The following is a 17818-nucleotide window of genomic DNA, read 5'->3' on the forward strand; positions in this document are numbered from 1 at the left end:
GACATTACCACACTCGTCGATGATCCAAGCAATAAGAACCGAGATAGGTACAATTGCTTGGAGCATACTTTCACAAATGATTATAATTAGATTTTGGAAACGTCTGGATATAGAGACAGGCCAGAAGATATCACAATGGTGCAGGAAAGAGATCCTATCAAGCAGCCTAAAATTGGCAAAAGAGATAAGGAAGAAAATATTACAGGCCTGTGAGAATATAAAGGTGAAAATCTCCCAAGAATCCCTGCAGGTAGAGTTCACTAAGAGTGAGCTTACAAAACACGGACAAGAAGCCTCAAAAAGAGCAGATCTGGTATATTTGGAGAAGCAAAAAATCTGTGCAATTAATGAGGGATTTGTGGTGAAAAGAAAATTGGGCCCCCTATTTGGATATCTTACCAAACCATTGGTATAGACAGGAGATTTTAAGATCGAGAATAGGTATAAACCCCTGGCTGGTAAATGAGGAATTAAAAAGAAAAATGTTACACCATGATGGTTATTGTAAGTGTATGTTGGGCACTAAAGGTGCTATATTGCACATCTTGTTAGACTGTGTAGCATTACGAGAGCAGCGTAAACGATACCCCCGCCCGATATTTTTAAAATATGATATAAATCAACGGATTAAGGCGGCAGAACCACTTCTAGAAATGCCAAACCTTGACCTAGCGATTGAATTGGGGAACTATATGAAAGTCATTAAAGGTTTCCTTAGAGAGAATTAGCCGATATGTCTAGAGATTTTAAACTGTCTTAATTTTTGTAGAAGGGTACCATAAAAATATTTTTCTTAAAAAATGCCTCGTATTTTAAAGAACGTTTTAAATTATATAATCTTATAATGAGCTGTGTCTCCCCGTGCAGGAAATTCGGAATTGTGCTCCATTTATTAAACATTTACCAACTTTTTAATATTGAGAATGTATAAACTCTGACGTTTTATTCTGTTCAAATTAGTTTTACAACTGTTCACAGACCAATATCTAAATAAACATTGCTTTGACTTGACGTCGCAAATACCTTTACGCAGTATTGTTTATTTACTCTTTTTGCTTTGTCTGTTATCTCCCTCAATGCTGTAGTGCATGTTTTTCTTTGGTCTTCTTCGCATACCTTGCAAAGCGCTCCGATTCCTACGGGTCTAGCTAGCGCTATATAAAAACTCCAATAAGTGTGCGCTCACTACCATGACACAGTGAAGCTCTCTAGCGCTGCCCTTTGAATGGACCGGTGATCTCTAGCGCCAGAGGGCTGCATGTCCAACAGCTCTGAGATAGGTTGTGGGTTTGTTCGTCTTTGTTGCGTGGTTCAGACCCTGAATCTCCCTCTCCTGCAGGTGGCCTCCTGCCTGCCGGTTGGCACCCCGGATTACATCGCCCCCGAAGTGCTGACGGTGGTCAATGGCGACGGGAAAGCTGCTTACGGGCCGGAGTGTGACTGGTGGTCGTTGGGGGTCATTGCTTATGAAATGATTTATGGAAAGACGCCTTTCACCGAGGGGACCTCGACCAAGACCTTCAACAACATCATGAACTTCCAGGTAATTGAGCTGTATCTGGCCTCAGAGGCAAGCCCTTGGTTTTTACAATGTGACTTGCAATTACAAAAGGCTTTTCATTTGGCTCTGCTATGTTTCTATCGTGTGAGAATGCCGCCACCGTGTGGTAAAGGGTGGAAACTACTGTTAGGAGAAAGCGTCAGGTCAGTGAGCAATCTCTCTCTCTCTCTCTCCTCCCCTCCCCTCTGTTACATCCCTAAATAAAAGTCCGAATTGTAGTGTAATGTTTATATTAAACAGTGACGACTGGAGCACGTTTATCAGTCTGGATCCGGTGCGCGCCCCTTTAACAGCACCTACTTCTGTTTTTGTTCGCACATACCTCTACACAAATAACCCATAGCTTGGGGTTTCCTCTAGTTCACGTAGCCAGTATTTTTAGATCCATGGTTTTAATTTTACGTTTTAGTTCATATTGATGAAGATGCTTGCCTGGTTTCAATAGGAAAACTGCCGGGCAAGCTTGCTGTGGGCGACTAACCCTCGCTGGGCATGTTTCGCCTTCTGTGGGAGGCGCTACTACTTTGTTAGATCCAGACATCCACGAGTGGGAATAGGAGAAGACGTCACTGGGAATTTCATGCATCAAATGCAGAAGCAAAGCCCTGTCCACGTTGTGGGACGCACCGCATACACGCGGCCTCGTGCCCGGGTAGCATTTGGACTCTGCGTGCCGCACGTGCCCGCAGCCAACACCCCAGAGAGTCCGAAATGTTGAGGTTCAAAGGCCGTTCCAATAGGACCAGAAGAATTTTAATAACCCCAACTGATTCTGTGTTTGGGGTAGTTGGTCATTCCCCAATAGGTGGCATCAATCCCCAAATGGATTGAAGCTACGGGAGATCCTTGTAGCAGCCGCGTGCCTTACAGCCCTGCCTGGGGCCCCTTGGCCTCGTGCACCTCACACGCTCATGTTGTCACCTTCTGCCCGCATTGAAATGTCCTTGTTTTCATTTCTCTCCCCAGAGGTTCCTGAGGTTTCCCGAGGACCCGAAGGTTAGCAAAGCGTTCCTGGATCTGGTCCATGGTCTGCTGTGCGGCCGGGAGGAGAGGCTGGACTACCAGGGCCTCTGCTGCCACCAGTTCTTTGCTGAAACCGACTGGGACAACATTCGCAACTGTAAGTAGATCTCTGTAGATAGAGGATCAGGAATACGTCACTGCCTGGCCCTTTTACACGCAGAATGCAGCGCTAGACAGACATCCGCCATTTGCAGGTCAGGCTTGGTGCTGTTCCGGTAGGGACAGTCCAATCAGAGCTGCCGCCCCAGGGCCCTCCGATGCGAACACAAGTAGCACAGATCGGTTTCTGCTTGAACTCATCAGGGAGATTTTGTGTGACTTCCATGGACAAGGGGTGCAGGGCTCCTATTTCAGCACGCCCATCACACTTAGGGTGTCACACACTGGAAATCAAATAGGCGATGCCTGGAATACTTGTAATAATTGTAGCTATTTTAATTACTTGGCGCTGTACTCGAGTCCATCGTTTTTATGCCCACTAAGCCTCTCTAGACAGTGAACCAGTCACATGCAAATTTGCCTTAGATCTGCTCCAGTTGGAACTGGCCACCACCAACTGCATCTTCTGCAGATGAAAGCACACTACAGGATGGTGTCGGCCTTTTGGACCGCATTACTGAGGTATAAGCAGGGCCACTGGAAATATGCGATTCTATGGCAGAGGCGATTTTCGCATAAATATGTATTTGCTGCATTTGCCACATAATTTCCTGCTGCATAAGCTGCAGAATTTAACAAAAAAATTATAATTTCTGGACTCTGGGTCTCCAACCTTTTCTATAATGAGAGGTACTTATGTTCAATTAAACTCTTTGAGAGATACTACTATTAGTGTTGTGTGTATTATATGTATAATAGTTCAACCAAGCAAAAGCTTTCTAATTTAATAAGCTGGGCTGCACACAGGTGAGCTACTCCGACGTTGCTGGAGAGCTATAGTAGCTCATGAGCTGCTGGTTTGAGACCCCTGTATCTAGGTCAAACGGATCAAAAGTAAAAAAAAAAAATCGGGACTCTGGTTCCTGTATACAGGAACGCTTTTCGCTAAGTTTGACTGTACATCTTTAAGTTGCTTTTTGTTTTATGTGGGTGTTATATTATTACTAATAAGGTGAATTGTAGTCTATTACACTAGTACCAGGTGTAAAAATGACAAATTGTGAAGTAATATCACGAAATGTGCCGCATTATGCCGCATAATTTGCTTTTTCTTGCCGCATAATTTGTCCAACTCTACCATAAAATTAGGTCCTCCCCTGCCGTATAATTCCAGTGACTCTGGGTATAAGTTCGTTTCTATGCAGTGGCATCATGAACCCCCACCTTTAGCTTCTAAAGTGGGGTTTATCACCATACCCCATGACCTTGCAACCTGAGTCCCGTTAAAACATTTATTCAATTTTTATAACTCTCTTCTGTCTGTAGGCCAAAGCTCATAATAAATACTTAATCTGGGCATCGTTTGGATGGTGGGTGTCAAAGGCTGCAACCCGAGCCAAGGTCACTGAAGGATTCGGAGACAGTCCTAATGAAAACCTAGGAAAAAGGCTGGATGAGCAGCAAATAAAGTGAGTGACATAGATAAATGTATGAAAGGAAAATGGTTAGATAAAAACTGGAAAGGGGGTGGGAAGAAAGTAGGAAGAAAGGGTTAAACGAAGAAAATGTGAACAAGGTCCATGAAATGAAAGAGAAGGAAAGATGAAAGTGAGTGAGAAAGGAGGAAAAGGTTAAAAGGAAGGGTGTGGATGGATGGAGGTATCGATGGATGGATGGATGGATGAGTGGAAGGATCAGCTTGAGAGAATGGAAGAATGGGTGAAAATGGATTGAAGGATAAATCAACCGGTGGATGAAAGAAATGGAAGAGTGAAAGGATGAGTTTAAGTTTATTTGCATAGTTAATTAAAACCATGGTATACAATAAAAACAAATCAAGTACTTCAAAATATAAAAATACTAGCAGCCCGTCCCGACCTTGTCCGGGAGCAACAGGCTTCCCCGACCCCTGCCTGCCCCGACATTGTCCTGCAGCCCGTCCCCCGCCTGCCCCCACCCCCGCCTGCCCCGACATGGGTCCCCTTACCTCAGCTGCCGCTCCTACCGCCTGTCCGCTGCTCGCACCGCCGCTGGCCTGTCTGCTGCTCCTCACGTCACCGCTCCTCCCCCGCGCCATGTCCGCCGCTCCTTGTCGCGCTCCTGGACGCCACTCCTCCCCGCACTCCTGACGTGAGCAGGCACGTCGCGGCCGGCGCTACTTCGGAGGGACTACTTTTTTTTACTGTAAATTTTTTAAATAACGTTTTTTTTAACATTTAAATAGCCTATAACCATCCACACACCCTGACGATTCCAACGGTGTATCGGGTGTGTGGATTGGCGCTGTCGTTCCCGAGTTTACCCGCCTCAAAGGCTGAAAGTTCTTCCTTTATTATAGTAGTATAGATAGAACGTCTCAGAACAGCTGTAAAAAACATTAACATATTTAACATTAAACAGTGCATTCTAAGTTTGTGCAATATATCCTGCAGTAAAAAAGCCCTTTTACAAGAGATTCTGTACAGTAAACTCAAGATTATTATGTGTACTTAAAGGTAGCCCTCAATGGCTTAGAATTATGGCAGATCAGCCACAAATCAGTTCTTAATCGGGATGTCATTCAGGACGTATTTACGTGCTGCAGGGAATTGAATCCGTAAAAGTGGTCATTGTTGGATCGTGTTCCCATCAAGTGGGTGGTATGCATTGGCAAATCCTTGTTTGTCTTTCCCGATTTTGAGCAGTTTTTATTAGACTACCATTAGGAATTTTACTAGTCGGCAGTTGGATTTAGACAGGCTAACACAGATTGCCTCCTAGTGCGAATGCCCTTCAGATTAAACGATTTTTTTAGGAGTTGCCCCCGTGCTTGAAGCATTTCTTTGCATAGGCAGATTAGATGTAGTATATCGCCTTGCTTTGCGTTGCACAGTCTGCAAGTGACTTGGGCTGATGGCCTTTGCCATGGTGGAAGGTGCTGAACACAAGGCAGAATTCCCAGTCTATGCCTCATAAAACTAATTTGTGTTGCTTTGGGGTACCCCTGGTTGAAATATGTTTGGGGAGCAAGAGGTTTGTATGTGTTAAAGGTCATCGATGCAGGAGCTCTATTTGAAAAGGTTGCCTCGTCTTCCACCAATGAGATTTGTTTAATAGCCTTCCAGACCAGTTTTTTTGAATTTATGATAGCCAATTTGTGCATCCGATAGCCCCTAGAGTTTGGTGTATTCCAAGGCTGACTGAAGATAAGCTCTGGCTTGGGAGTTCTCCCTGAGCTGTAAATCTTGCCACGGCAGATGATTAAGGGTGTGAATGGGGGCGGTTCTAATCTTAAACCTGCAGGTGATGTATACCCCATGCCTTGCAAGGTCTTGTTGCAGGAGCCCAAACTTCAGCCTTATTTGTGCTGGAGAAGTGTAGTTCGGAAGGCAGAACATTTGACTGTAGGCTTTGACCTGTATGTTGTCCAGTTCCTTTGCATCTCTGCCCCCCATAGCTTCGCTGCCGTATGCAATTGAGGGAAGTAGTTTCGCCTGAGCTACCTTTAGTAGTGGAGTCAAAATCGACCCGTCAGTTTGTTAGCGAGGTTTTTCATTGTTAACGCCATTAGCATACCCTTTCTTCTTGCTTCCTCCATCTGGGACTTAACAACCCTCCATTGTCAAATGGGACTCCTAGGTACTTGTATTCGTCTGCTGACTCAATTTTTGTTTCCCCGAGGAAACAGTTTCTCTGGCGCTTTTTTGTTGTTGAGTGAAAGGATGAGTAGACGTAAGAGTGGAATGATGGATAGATGGATGGCAGAAAGGATGGACCGATGTGTGAAGGGAATAGTCAGTGGATGCAAGGAATGGTGAAAACGGCGTATAGAAAGCAGAACGCTTGGCTGTGGGAGTGCATGTGTGAGCAGATGGATAGTCAATGGATGGAATGCAGAAAAAGATGGTGCAGTGTTGGAATGAAAGGATGGGTTAGTGGATGGGAAGGTAGGAGGGTGAATGGATAAGTAGGTGAACGAAGGAAACTATTCAAGGATAGGGCAGGCTTTCTATATTTGCTCACTTTGTGCCATTCTGGGTTTAATTCTAAGTAAGGGATATTTTAATTTTCTGGCTACTCTCTCGTTTCTATAGCACATTGATTAAAAGAACCATATTTGGGCATTCTCACTGCTCTTTTGGCATCAGACGGTCAACAAAACGTTTCCCAATCACATTCAACATCCTTCTATTAAAACAGAATACAAATAGAATTCAAACCTCTGTAGCAATCATTACAGCTGTGGCATGGATGAAATGTAAAGCTTGTTTAGGGGTTCAAAGTGCATGGTCAAAACAAATTTGATGTTAAAACCTATGAATTAAGGTCTAATATCATATCCTGCGCTTTCTGGAAGTACTTCTCTCTGCCACATGGAATTAGTCTACCACCATACATCAGTGTTGTGGGGACTTTTGGCTCATACACTTGACTCAGTGTTGACATGACTCTTGCCCTGTGGCATTAAACAACGTTGCACCCTTCCACCACGCTTTAACTGCTTCCCACGAGGCTGTAATCTGATTTTTATGGTCTGACTTGACAGCGCTGCTGTTACCAGACAATTATGTGAGCATCACTACAGAGAGCCTTTGGTTCTGCCCACATGTTAGGAGCCAGGGCTACATGTTCTGATTGGATAGAAGTTGCGTGCTTCCCCTGCCCCCCAAAAAAGTGCTTTTCCTCCCCCTAGCTGTGATCTTTCTATTTATTTATACTGCAGCCTAAGCTTGAACTTTCAGTGGCGCACACATTACATTGGAATGCTATTAAAGTGTCTTATATAGCTAGATCATTTGTTGTTTTTCTCTGGCTTCAGCACAGATGGGAGGAGAGCAGTGTGGCTCAAGGTTAGAGCGGCAGGCCCTGATGCAGAGGTCTAGCCCGGGACCAGGGTTCAATTCCCGCCTCGGCGGGTCTTGGGCTCAAAAAAAATTCCACGGACCTTATAATTCTCGCCTCGGTGCCTATTCTAATCATAGACTCCCACTCTGCAACTCTGGGCAATAGCTTGCTTAATCTCCACAACGGCCCTCACAACGCTAAGGATGCCTGGCCTCCACCTTGGGGGTGCCCAGGAGTGGACGCCTCACAGGGAAAGCCAGGACGGGTTCCACAGCGGTATTCGTACAAGCGCCTTGAGACCCTTGCGGGTGAGTAGTGCGCTATACAAGTATCAATTTACATTTACATTTACAGTCATTAACCTACATGGATTTTTATGTCTGGCTTGACAGTGCAACTGTCATATTGCCTTTAAACCTACACCACAATTATTCTTAAGGTTGTTTATTGCCACATAAATACATATCTATTCCCATGCTATTTACTTGTCATGCTTCACATTGCCATGCAACGTTCCTCTCAAGCCAGACCTATTGGTATTGTCAGTAGTTGTTGAATTTTGTGCCACCACTGTTTGCAAATATATCAAGTCACTCTTTCAATGCCAGTATTCCCTATCTTCCAAATAAAGTACATTTTCTTACAGTATTGTCATATACTATTGTTTTGCTTTTGCTGGCATTGAACTAATGCTAATGCTAGTTTGAACAGTAGTCCTGTTTATTTAGACCCTGGTGCTGGGCAGTCGGTGTTAAATCAAGCCGGATAGCATAATTTGCATACAATAATATTTGACTATCCACATTGCCACTTGAGGGAGGAAACGTTCTTAAAAAAGTTTAGAAACAGTAGGTCTGCCAAACAGAGTAAAAATTAGGGTGAGGGACTGCACACTTGTTTAGGCCGCTCCATACTGGGCCTTTTTCTGACAGCCTCCATCTGCCCCAATCAGACCCAGAGATCTGAATGTTAGGCAGTTAACAAGTTTATGTAAAAAGGTTTGTCAACCTTGTTGAAAACATTGAATAACCAGTTTAGTCAACTAATAATGCACAATCCAACTGACTTCTGAGTATAACCTATTTTTCTCAGATGATAGTTGCATCATTAAATTATCAAAGACTGCGACTTTCTCACAGAATCTGGATTGCTCCTTCGGTAAAATACCTAATTTCCTATCCCAAGATTGTATATGCCCCAGTACGCGTTTCGTTAAATCTTCCCAGATTCGTCTAGCGGTCGAATTTGAAAGTAATTTAAAGGAATATTGACATGACTGTTATTGTGTATTAGGAAGATACTCCCTTTGCAGGATGCCAGAATATTTTCGGGACCCAAACATTCTTTAATTGAAAACTCTCCTTAATCCGACATCTTTCTTCATTGCTTGCCTGTGGGAAGGCCGCCAGCCCCTTGTGCTCTTGACATCTTAGCTGTCCATATTGGGAAGGTGACTTCATCAGCTGAGGAGGTAGAGACTGTGGAGTGAGTATATAATCTTAGAGCAGAGATGTAGACAAGGTTGCATGTGATGCATGAAGCTGGGTAGTAAATACCTCGCATTGGCTGCACTAATGGGGAGATAAACTATACATTTCTTAGAAACTGTGTCTTTAGCTTCCAAAATCTAACCAGAATTAGTGATTTGAAAAGATATGGGAGTTTATGGATTGAAGTACAGATATCCTGGACCAACCTGCTTTTATTGAAAAATAAATTTAGTTTTAGTTCACTTAAAGTTACGTATTTCATAGCACAGTACTCCTGTCCTTTTAGCTTTTCCCTGTACATGCATATTATGGGATGTAAGGCATGTAAAGTTTTTGTTGGTTTACCCAACTCCATTGTACCCCTACCTCATATGATAGTAGTGAATGTAATTGGTGGTAGATTTAAAGACAATCGTAAAAACACCACTGTGAGACTCATGGATTTACGAATCTGTCTCAGTCTAACTCAAACCATTCACCAGCTATCTGCCACATGACTGTAGGAAGAGGGTTCTTCACCAACACTCTGGTGGGCTTCTTATTTGAATTTCTGTAACATAGGATGTCTGCTCCTGTGCCTCCTCTGCAAGCTTGAGTCTTAATTGTATGCAATCCATGCACTGGTTTTGAAAATATCTCCTCTTATTTTTGTCCTGGCATGCATGCTGCCAGACCTGATCCCTCCTCAGCTGCTTTTTGTCTGATTCCTCCGTTTCGTGCAAAATTACAACTTTGTCTCATTTGGACCCTTTAGTAGCTTGATTAGTGCTCTACTACTGCCCAAACGCTGACCAGAGTTGTTACACGTTCTTATACATCCACCATCACCTTCTCCTTCTACTCTTCTGCTTAACCAGTTCTTTGTTGCCAGCTTCACTTCATTCTTGATCTTCTGCTTCCTATTGTCTTCTTTTCTCACCATCTCTGCCTTCTTCTCGCTTTCTTCTAAAAGGCCAGTGATCCGAATTAGACTGTCTGCATGGGAAGCTATGACAGACATGTCTTTCAAACTTGTATTCTCATGTTTTTGGCCATGTTCCCACTTAAGAATGATAATTTTAATCACCTAGAATGTGCGCATAGAGTTTGTTAAAAACTTGTTTCAATTAATTTGACGTTTCTCACATAGACTTAGTTACTTTCACTATAAGAATGACTTGGAGTTTGAGGAAACGCATCAAGTTGTGAACTCATTCAGTGTGCACATTCTTTTACTCTCAGTAAATATATACAGAATTTAGCTTCTTGGACAGGTCTTTGTGAAAACTTTGTTGGCCTGGAGAATGGCTTTCAAATCAACAGGTTCCAGAGCTGCAAAGTGAGAGAAAGCCTCCCCTTAGTTAGGATGAAAAATGTTTCTCTGTCAAAACCTAAACCTGCTATCACCATTTGTTCTGCACCCCATCAGTCTACTATTCTCAAACTGCAGCGGTGAGACGGGATACTGTTCATACAGCTGTCTAATACAGCTTTGTCTGCCTGATGCCATACATGTTAGTTTGTATTATATGTGTCTTCCCTTTTCCCCCCGCACAGATGCACATTCTTACTGGAATCCTTTTTTTGCACATTATTGTAATCCGAATCTAGTAATCTGCTGATGCACAACTCCTGTATCAGGACACTAGTTCTATTTTTATCTGTATTCGTTTTTTATCATTCTCTACTCTCTAGCTTGGATAGCTTGTGCCACAACTCTCTAGTTTAAGACCATGCACATCATGTCACTAGCTCCTTGCAATAGTTGCCCTACATTGCCTCTGCATCTACTGTTTCTGAAACCGACCTCTTTGCACGTTTGTGTTGACTTGTAACCTAATGTGAATGTAGTGCAAAGGTGACAGGTGACATTGAATTTCATCATTAAGAAGAGGAGTACTAGGGGGGCGTGGCTAGCAGCCAACGATGGCGGCCGCAGCTTAGGGAGGCTCCTGTGGAAAGGCGGCTTCCCCCATTAATCCGCGATCTTCATCCGTAACTTACCAGTGTCTGAGGGGCGGACCGTGCCTGGAGTCCTTGGAGCGCCCAGCGAAGCATCTTGGAAGCGGAGGCAGCAAGCAATCAGCTCGGACCCGGCCCGCGAGACGAGGGAAAGGAGGGGCCTACTATCCTCCAGAAAGCAGCGGTCTGGCCGGAGGTCCGGACTAGACCGGAAGTGGTGCCTTGGTGGGCTAGACCGACCGGAAGTGCCGGCCTCACGGACGACCTGCCTGTCCGCTAACGAATCACCATCTTGAGCCCTGGAAGACGGGTGGAGACCTGAGGACCACAGCGGAGGTCGGCGCGACAACCGAATCGGCCCGGTCGGGGAGAAACAGTCGACCGCATCCAGGGGGACGGCTCCGCCATCTTGAGAGCCGGACCCGTCCCGACCGTTGAGCTCCTGGGCGTACAGTGCCGGAATAGCTCCACCTTCCATACTGCGGGCGGTGAGGCGCATCGGAGCACAGGCGGAGATCGGTGGCAGCTGCAGCGGGAGTAACGGAAGCATCCCGGCGAGCCATGGCTGACCTTGGGGCCGACGGTGAGTTGTGGAATGCTCCCTACCACCCCCCGCCCCTCTACAAAAGAGACTCGGATAGCAGCAAACAAGGAGTGGGTGCGGAGCAACGACAGGGAGGGGGAACGCTGGGCCTGAGAGCCATTGACACTGGAGCAGAACAGGCTGGAACGCACCCTGCATGGTCAAATCGCGCCGCACTGCAGTTGTAGTAACTCAGCCTGCCGCCTCAGTAGTAACATCGGTCAGCGCAGAGACCAGCAAATGCGGAGCACATTCACACTCGAGTGTGAGAAAGGGGACCACCCAGACTGCCTTCGACGGGAGTAGTCTACTACACAGGCATCTGTTGGCACCTGAGACAGGCTCGGACACTTTAAACCCATTGTAGGACACTGGCTCCGGCTGCTGTGGCAAACTTGTCGCGGCCACCCCGCGGTCGGCAGCAGGTGGACGCGTGCTTGGCCCCCTATTGGCTTTGACTTATAGCAACTGCGGGGGGCAACACCGCTGGTAAAAAGAGAACCATGTCTAACAGAGGCCCCAAACACACCACCACACAGGCAAAATTAGACAAATTTGCTTATGAAAGGCAGACCCCACCTCAAGAACAACGCAAGCCCACCGGGAAGACGATGGAGGCGGAGGGCACAAAGAAGGCCACGCTAGAAGATGTGTTAGCAGCACTGGCCCAGGTGCAGGCGACGGTGGGCGCCACGGCCACGGAAGTGACTTTGATACGGGCGGACCTTCAGAAGATTAACGAGAGGGTCAAGCAGGTTGAGGTGGTCACCAAAACCTTGGTAGAGGATGTATCCGAACTACAAACGGCAGTGGAAAGACTGCAAACGGACAACAAACTCCTCAGGGACAAACTGGACGACCAAGAAGGGCGCTCACGACGTAACAACGTCCGAATTTTAGGCGTGCCGGAATCGGAAGATAAGGGTGCCATAGACCTCTATGTGGAGGAACTGATCAAAACCAGGCTCCAGCCGAAGGGACTCTCGAATTTCTTCTCGGTGGAACGGGCACATAGGGTGCCGGGAGGGAAACCTAAGCCAGGAGGCCCGCCAAGATCAATACTTGCAAGATTATTTAACTTCAAAGACCGCGACACCATCTTACAAGCAGCACGAGTAGCACCTGCCATTCAGATTCAGAATTCACGGATTGCCTTCTTCCCGGATTACACGGCTGAGGTGTCTAGAAAACGACGGACATTTCTGGAGGTGAAAAAGACACTGAGGGAGAAGGAGTTGCCCTATTCGATGCTCTTCCCGGCCCGGCTGCGAGTAGTAGCAGAAAAAAAGTGTTGTTTTTTGACTCCCCGGAATCGGCCCGCGACTGGCTTGAAGGATGACGCACGGCAGACCACTCAAGAAGAGCACATCGGTCCAACCACGGACATAGAGACGATAGCAAGGGCAGGATCCCAAACATCAGGACGAGGGGGAGCGATGGGCTCCCCTCCCCTCGGATCTGCCAGGGCCGGTGGAGAATGACGCGACCTCCAGGATTTTAAATGGCTGTTCTCGCTGAACATTGGACAACTATGCGATAGCTGCAATGGGCACTGGCGTGTAAAGCCCCAGAAACACGCAGGGATGCCGCCTGCACGGGGAGATGCTCTCCCCCCTACACGCAAGTACTCTGGTTGTGGGATGGGTTAAGCACTCTGCTCAGGTGGGGGGGCGGACAGTTGAAAGTCCGTTAGGCAGGGTTGCAGGGAGGGTGGGACAAGGGAGGGATTGTTTTACCACAGTTGGGAATACAAATGTGCGGTCCAAGAAGAATGTTATGTTCTCATGGGAATTCCAAAATGATTGGTGGGGAAGACGATGGTTTATTTCGTTGGTTGGATCCCTCGGCCTTTCACTGAACAGGTGCGTACCACACGCCCAAGACTCACCTCCTCTCTATCACACTACAGACCCCATAACCCTCAATGGCTGAGAATCCGACCCCTGGGGCAAGGGGAATAGACTCTGAGACACAGGGTTCATCCCTACGGTTACTGACTTGGAACGTGAAGGGTCTCGGGAATAAGGTGAAACGAGGTCTGGTACTGACCGCCCTCAAGAGACAGAAACCCACCATTGCTCTATTGCAAGAAACACACCTGACGGGGGGGGGGGGGCTACCAAAGCAATGGATAGACGAGGTTACAAGATGATAGTCCATTCGAACTTCTCGTCGGGATCTAGGGGGACCGGTATTCTGTTCCAGAAGGCCTCACGGTTTATCCCTCTACAGACCAAGATAGATGACCAGGGCTGCTTCGCTGCTTTACAGGGACAATGGGAAGGTAGGCTTCTTAACATAGTATCAGTATATATCCCACCGGCTCTACACTCTGTGCAACTCCCGAAGCTGGGCGACTTTCTGCTGTCTCTTCCAGAGGGAGAGGTTATTCTTGGGGGGGACTTCAATGCTATCTTAGACACACAACTTGATAGATTCCCGACACTGGCCCCCACGACAGGGATCCCCCGCCTCCAGCGCTTCTTGACAGCCATGGGACTTACTGATGTGTGGAGGCTCCTCCACCCCAATTTGAAGCAATACACATTTCACTCAGCAGTACACGGCAGCATGACGAGAATTGACCACTTCCTGGCACTGGGGGAAGCACTCCAACTTATGGACACAGTAGAAATACACCCCCGGGGAATCTCAGACCACTCCCCAATCACTCTCACACTAACCACCCAAGAGAAGTCCCGCAAACGCATATACCCCATACACGCCACCTATCTAAAGATTCCTCAAGTTCGCAAGGCTCTCAAAAGAGCAACGACACACTACTTCAACGAGAATGTTAATTCGGTCCGCTCCCCCGAGGTACTTTGGGAAGCCTAAAAGGCGGTCCTGAGGGGGCAAGCCATAAGCTCAATCACGAGATACAAAAAGGAACAAACTCAGGAATTAGCTACACTGGAATTAACGTTGAGAAACTTGACGGTAGCACACGAACGACATCCAACTCCGGACATCTTGCACGCACTTGACATTCAGCAGAATATGGAATAGATTGGGCCAGCAAGGGATTTTTTTACTATAGTTAGGAACCAGTCTGCAGAACTAAATTTAATTGTGTTCACACTATTCTTTGATTGTGACTGGAAGAATCAATTATCACTATACATATATAATGTTACCGCACTAACATTATAAGAAATGAAACAGTAATAATACAGAAACCAGGTTATTGTGATCAAAAAATGTTACTTTGTATTTTATTTTAAAAATAGAGAATTTATCTCTTTTGCATGATCAAGGGTACATAAAAAAGCGAGTAAGATATACTTAGGCAGTGTAATTTATTCACATGGTATATCTGAAAACAGTCTAAACTGCTAATCAATGATAACCTTGACTTCAGAAAAATAACATGAAAGTCAATGATACTGAATAAAACAACAGCAGAATTAAGACAGTGTTGTTGATGTTTCGGTCTTTCTTATAAAGTCACAAGACCATCTTCAGGACATAGGTTTAAAAGGCATTAGGTGGGAGACCCTTTGAAGCCAAACTATGAAAGGCTTTCTTATGAGGCCAGCCAAATGGTATCGCCGGCGGTTGAAAAAACGACCTTTACGGGCGGCAGTGCTTTAAGCCACACTCTGGTCTTCTGATGTATGCGAGACGATGCAAGCTTGTCTGTTAGTTTGTGTTGATTTTCTTGCAGTTTGAAGTTTTTAAAAAAATAAGACAGAGTCTTGTTGCTCAAACAGCGTGGACAGATGCTCCTCTCAAACGCTCTCCTCTCCGAAGCTGCATAGCGACCATTTGCGCTTCCACGTGAGGGGGCAAATAGCCGACACTCGGAATCGGATTTATGAGGTGGGTGACAAGGCGGGGAGAATGCTTGCTTGGTTGGACAAACGGGAAGGAAGTTCCAGGGGAATCCAACGATTAAAGGACAGTCAAGGGGGGGGTACACACGCACCCGGCGCACATAGCGGACCAGCTCGCCACCCATTTTGAAGGGGTCTACACCCCTGAAAATATGGTTACCCCTGAGATGGCCAGAGAAGCGTTGGCACCAATAGAGGTCCGAACGTTATCCCCGGACATGTCCAATGAGTTAGAGGCAGATGTTACAGCCGACGAAATCCAACTGGCGATCGAAGCCTTAAACCCGGGTAAGGCGCTAGGACCCAACGGCATACCTATAGAATGGTACCAGGCGACACCTGAAACCCTCAGTATACATCTACTAGGGATGTTTAAAGATTGTCTAGAAAAAGGTATACTTCCGATGGACCAGAGAATGGCAACGATAGTGGCCATCTCCAAGCCAGGGAAACCGCCAGAAGAATGCTCTTCCTACCGCCCCATCTCCCTGCTAAATGCAGAGGCCAAGATCCTTGCCAAACTCCTGGCAACCAGGCTCTTGCTGCATCTGCCGTCCCTTATACATCCGGACCAGTCTGGATTTATGCCCCACAGAAATACGGCATTAAACCTGCGCAGATTGCACGGAGTGCTGGCCAGGGCGGACTTGATCACAACCCAAGCAGTGATATTGGCACTTGATGCCAAGATGGCGTTTGACCTTGTAGAATGGAACTACTTGTTTGAGGTGCTGTCGCGTTTGGGATTTGGACCCCGCTTCATCGCATGTATTAGATTGTTATACACTGATCCGGTTGCCCAGGTGGTGGCGAATGGGCATATCTCGCGAACATTCTCATTAGGGAGGGGCACAAGACAAGGGTGCCCCCTCTCGCCGTTGTCTGTTTGCGATCTCATTAGAACCCCTTGCTACTCTTGTTAGAACCTCACCCCTGCTGAAGGGCATACGTTGGAATGAGGGATGGGAGGACCGGCTGTCGCTCTATGCTGACGATATGCTGGTGTACCTCACGGAGCCAGAAAGTGGGGTGCCGGCCCTGTTACATCTCTGTAATACTCATGGGAAGATATCCAGATATACGATAAATTGGAGCAAGTCGGAAATGTATGTGCTGAAGGGACAGATCCTGGCTCTTGCTGGAGACTGCCCTCTGAAGGTAGCAGGCTCCTCCTTTAAATATTTAGGCATCCAGTAACTAGAGACCCCACAGAATTTATGGACAAGAATCTGAACCCCCACCTGGAACGACTCAAACAGGACGTCAAGTTCTGGTCAGGACAACCACTCACGCTTTTGGGAAGGGCCGCATTCTATAAAATGATGGTGTTACCCCGATTTTTGTACGTTCTTGAGAACACACCTTACCCGGTGCCCCCAAGATTCTTTCAAAAAGTTGCAGCATTGATCTCCAATCTCCTATGGGGTAATTTACCAGCACTCATTGCACAACCCAAATTACATAGGGGATGGTACGACGGAGGTATTGCATTTCCTAATATGAAACTGTATTACTGGGCCGCACACCTTAAACCCATCAACCAGTGGCTCCATACTCCACAGACCGAGCCAGCCTTTCAGGCTGATAGGGCACAACTGGGTACTAACAGTATGTTGGCCCCGCTATATGACCAACGTAGAATACTTAAACTGGCGGGACCCACCAGACTGACAGTGATGCTATTGCATACTGCGACGAAGGCTCTGGGCTGGAAGGGAAGGATAACAAAGCTCACCCCACTGTGGGATACTCGAGCCTTAGGGAACATGAGGAATAGCAAGGGATTTTCCCATTGGGATACTATAGGGATATCCACGGTGGAAGATCTTTGGGAGAGGGGAGAGGTGATACCTTTCAATAGACTGAGAGAGTTGTATGACCTGAGCGAAAGAGAGCTCTACAGATACATTCAGATACAACATGCACTACTCGCTGTTCTGCCCCCAAACACAGATCTACCGGAATCTTCCCCACTGGAAGATCGCCTACTCACTGATTACTTGACTGAACGAGCAACGTCCCTCACATACCGTAAGCTACTCAACAACTCGCCAGACCCAATGACCGCTTTAAAGGAGAAATGGGAGGGGGACACCTGTGAACTGGACGAACATGAGTAGAATGAGGCGACCGCGTCACCTAAGGAGGTGGGCATCTCCGCACGGATGCGACTTGTGCAACTGAAAATACTGCACAGGGTGTATTACACAAGAACTATGCTACATCGCATCCACAGGTCACAACACCCTTATTGTCTTCGTGGGTGTGGGGAGGAGGGCACCTTTTTTCACACCATATGGGACTGCCCCCAGATTCAGGAATACTGGAAGCAAATATTGCGAACAATCTCACAGACACTGGAGATGTCATTACTACCTGAGCCCAAGCGGTGCCTACTGAATATATGGGAACCTACTGATCTCTCTAGACATGGCCAACTCTGGGCCACGGTGGGACTGAT

General features: G+C 46.6%; 1 protein-coding gene across 1 annotated transcript in view; it reads left to right on the forward strand.

The window, feature by feature from the left end:
* CIT (citron rho-interacting serine/threonine kinase) overlaps positions 1-17818 on the forward strand; it is a 1473679-nt gene that overhangs the window by 152450 nt on the left and 1303411 nt on the right. Inside the window, exons 8-9 of the mRNA XM_086942878.1 lie at positions 1340-1543; positions 2528-2681. Of these exons, the coding sequence (XP_086799004.1) occupies positions 1340-1543; positions 2528-2681 (358 nt within the window). The remainder of the gene's footprint in view (positions 1-1339; positions 1544-2527; positions 2682-17818) is intronic.

The sequence above is a fragment of the Lissotriton vulgaris genome, chromosome 11 (assembly GCF_964263255.1).
Source record: "Lissotriton vulgaris chromosome 11, aLisVul1.2, whole genome shotgun sequence".
In the NCBI taxonomy this organism is placed as follows: domain Eukaryota; kingdom Metazoa; phylum Chordata; class Amphibia; order Caudata; family Salamandridae; genus Lissotriton; species Lissotriton vulgaris.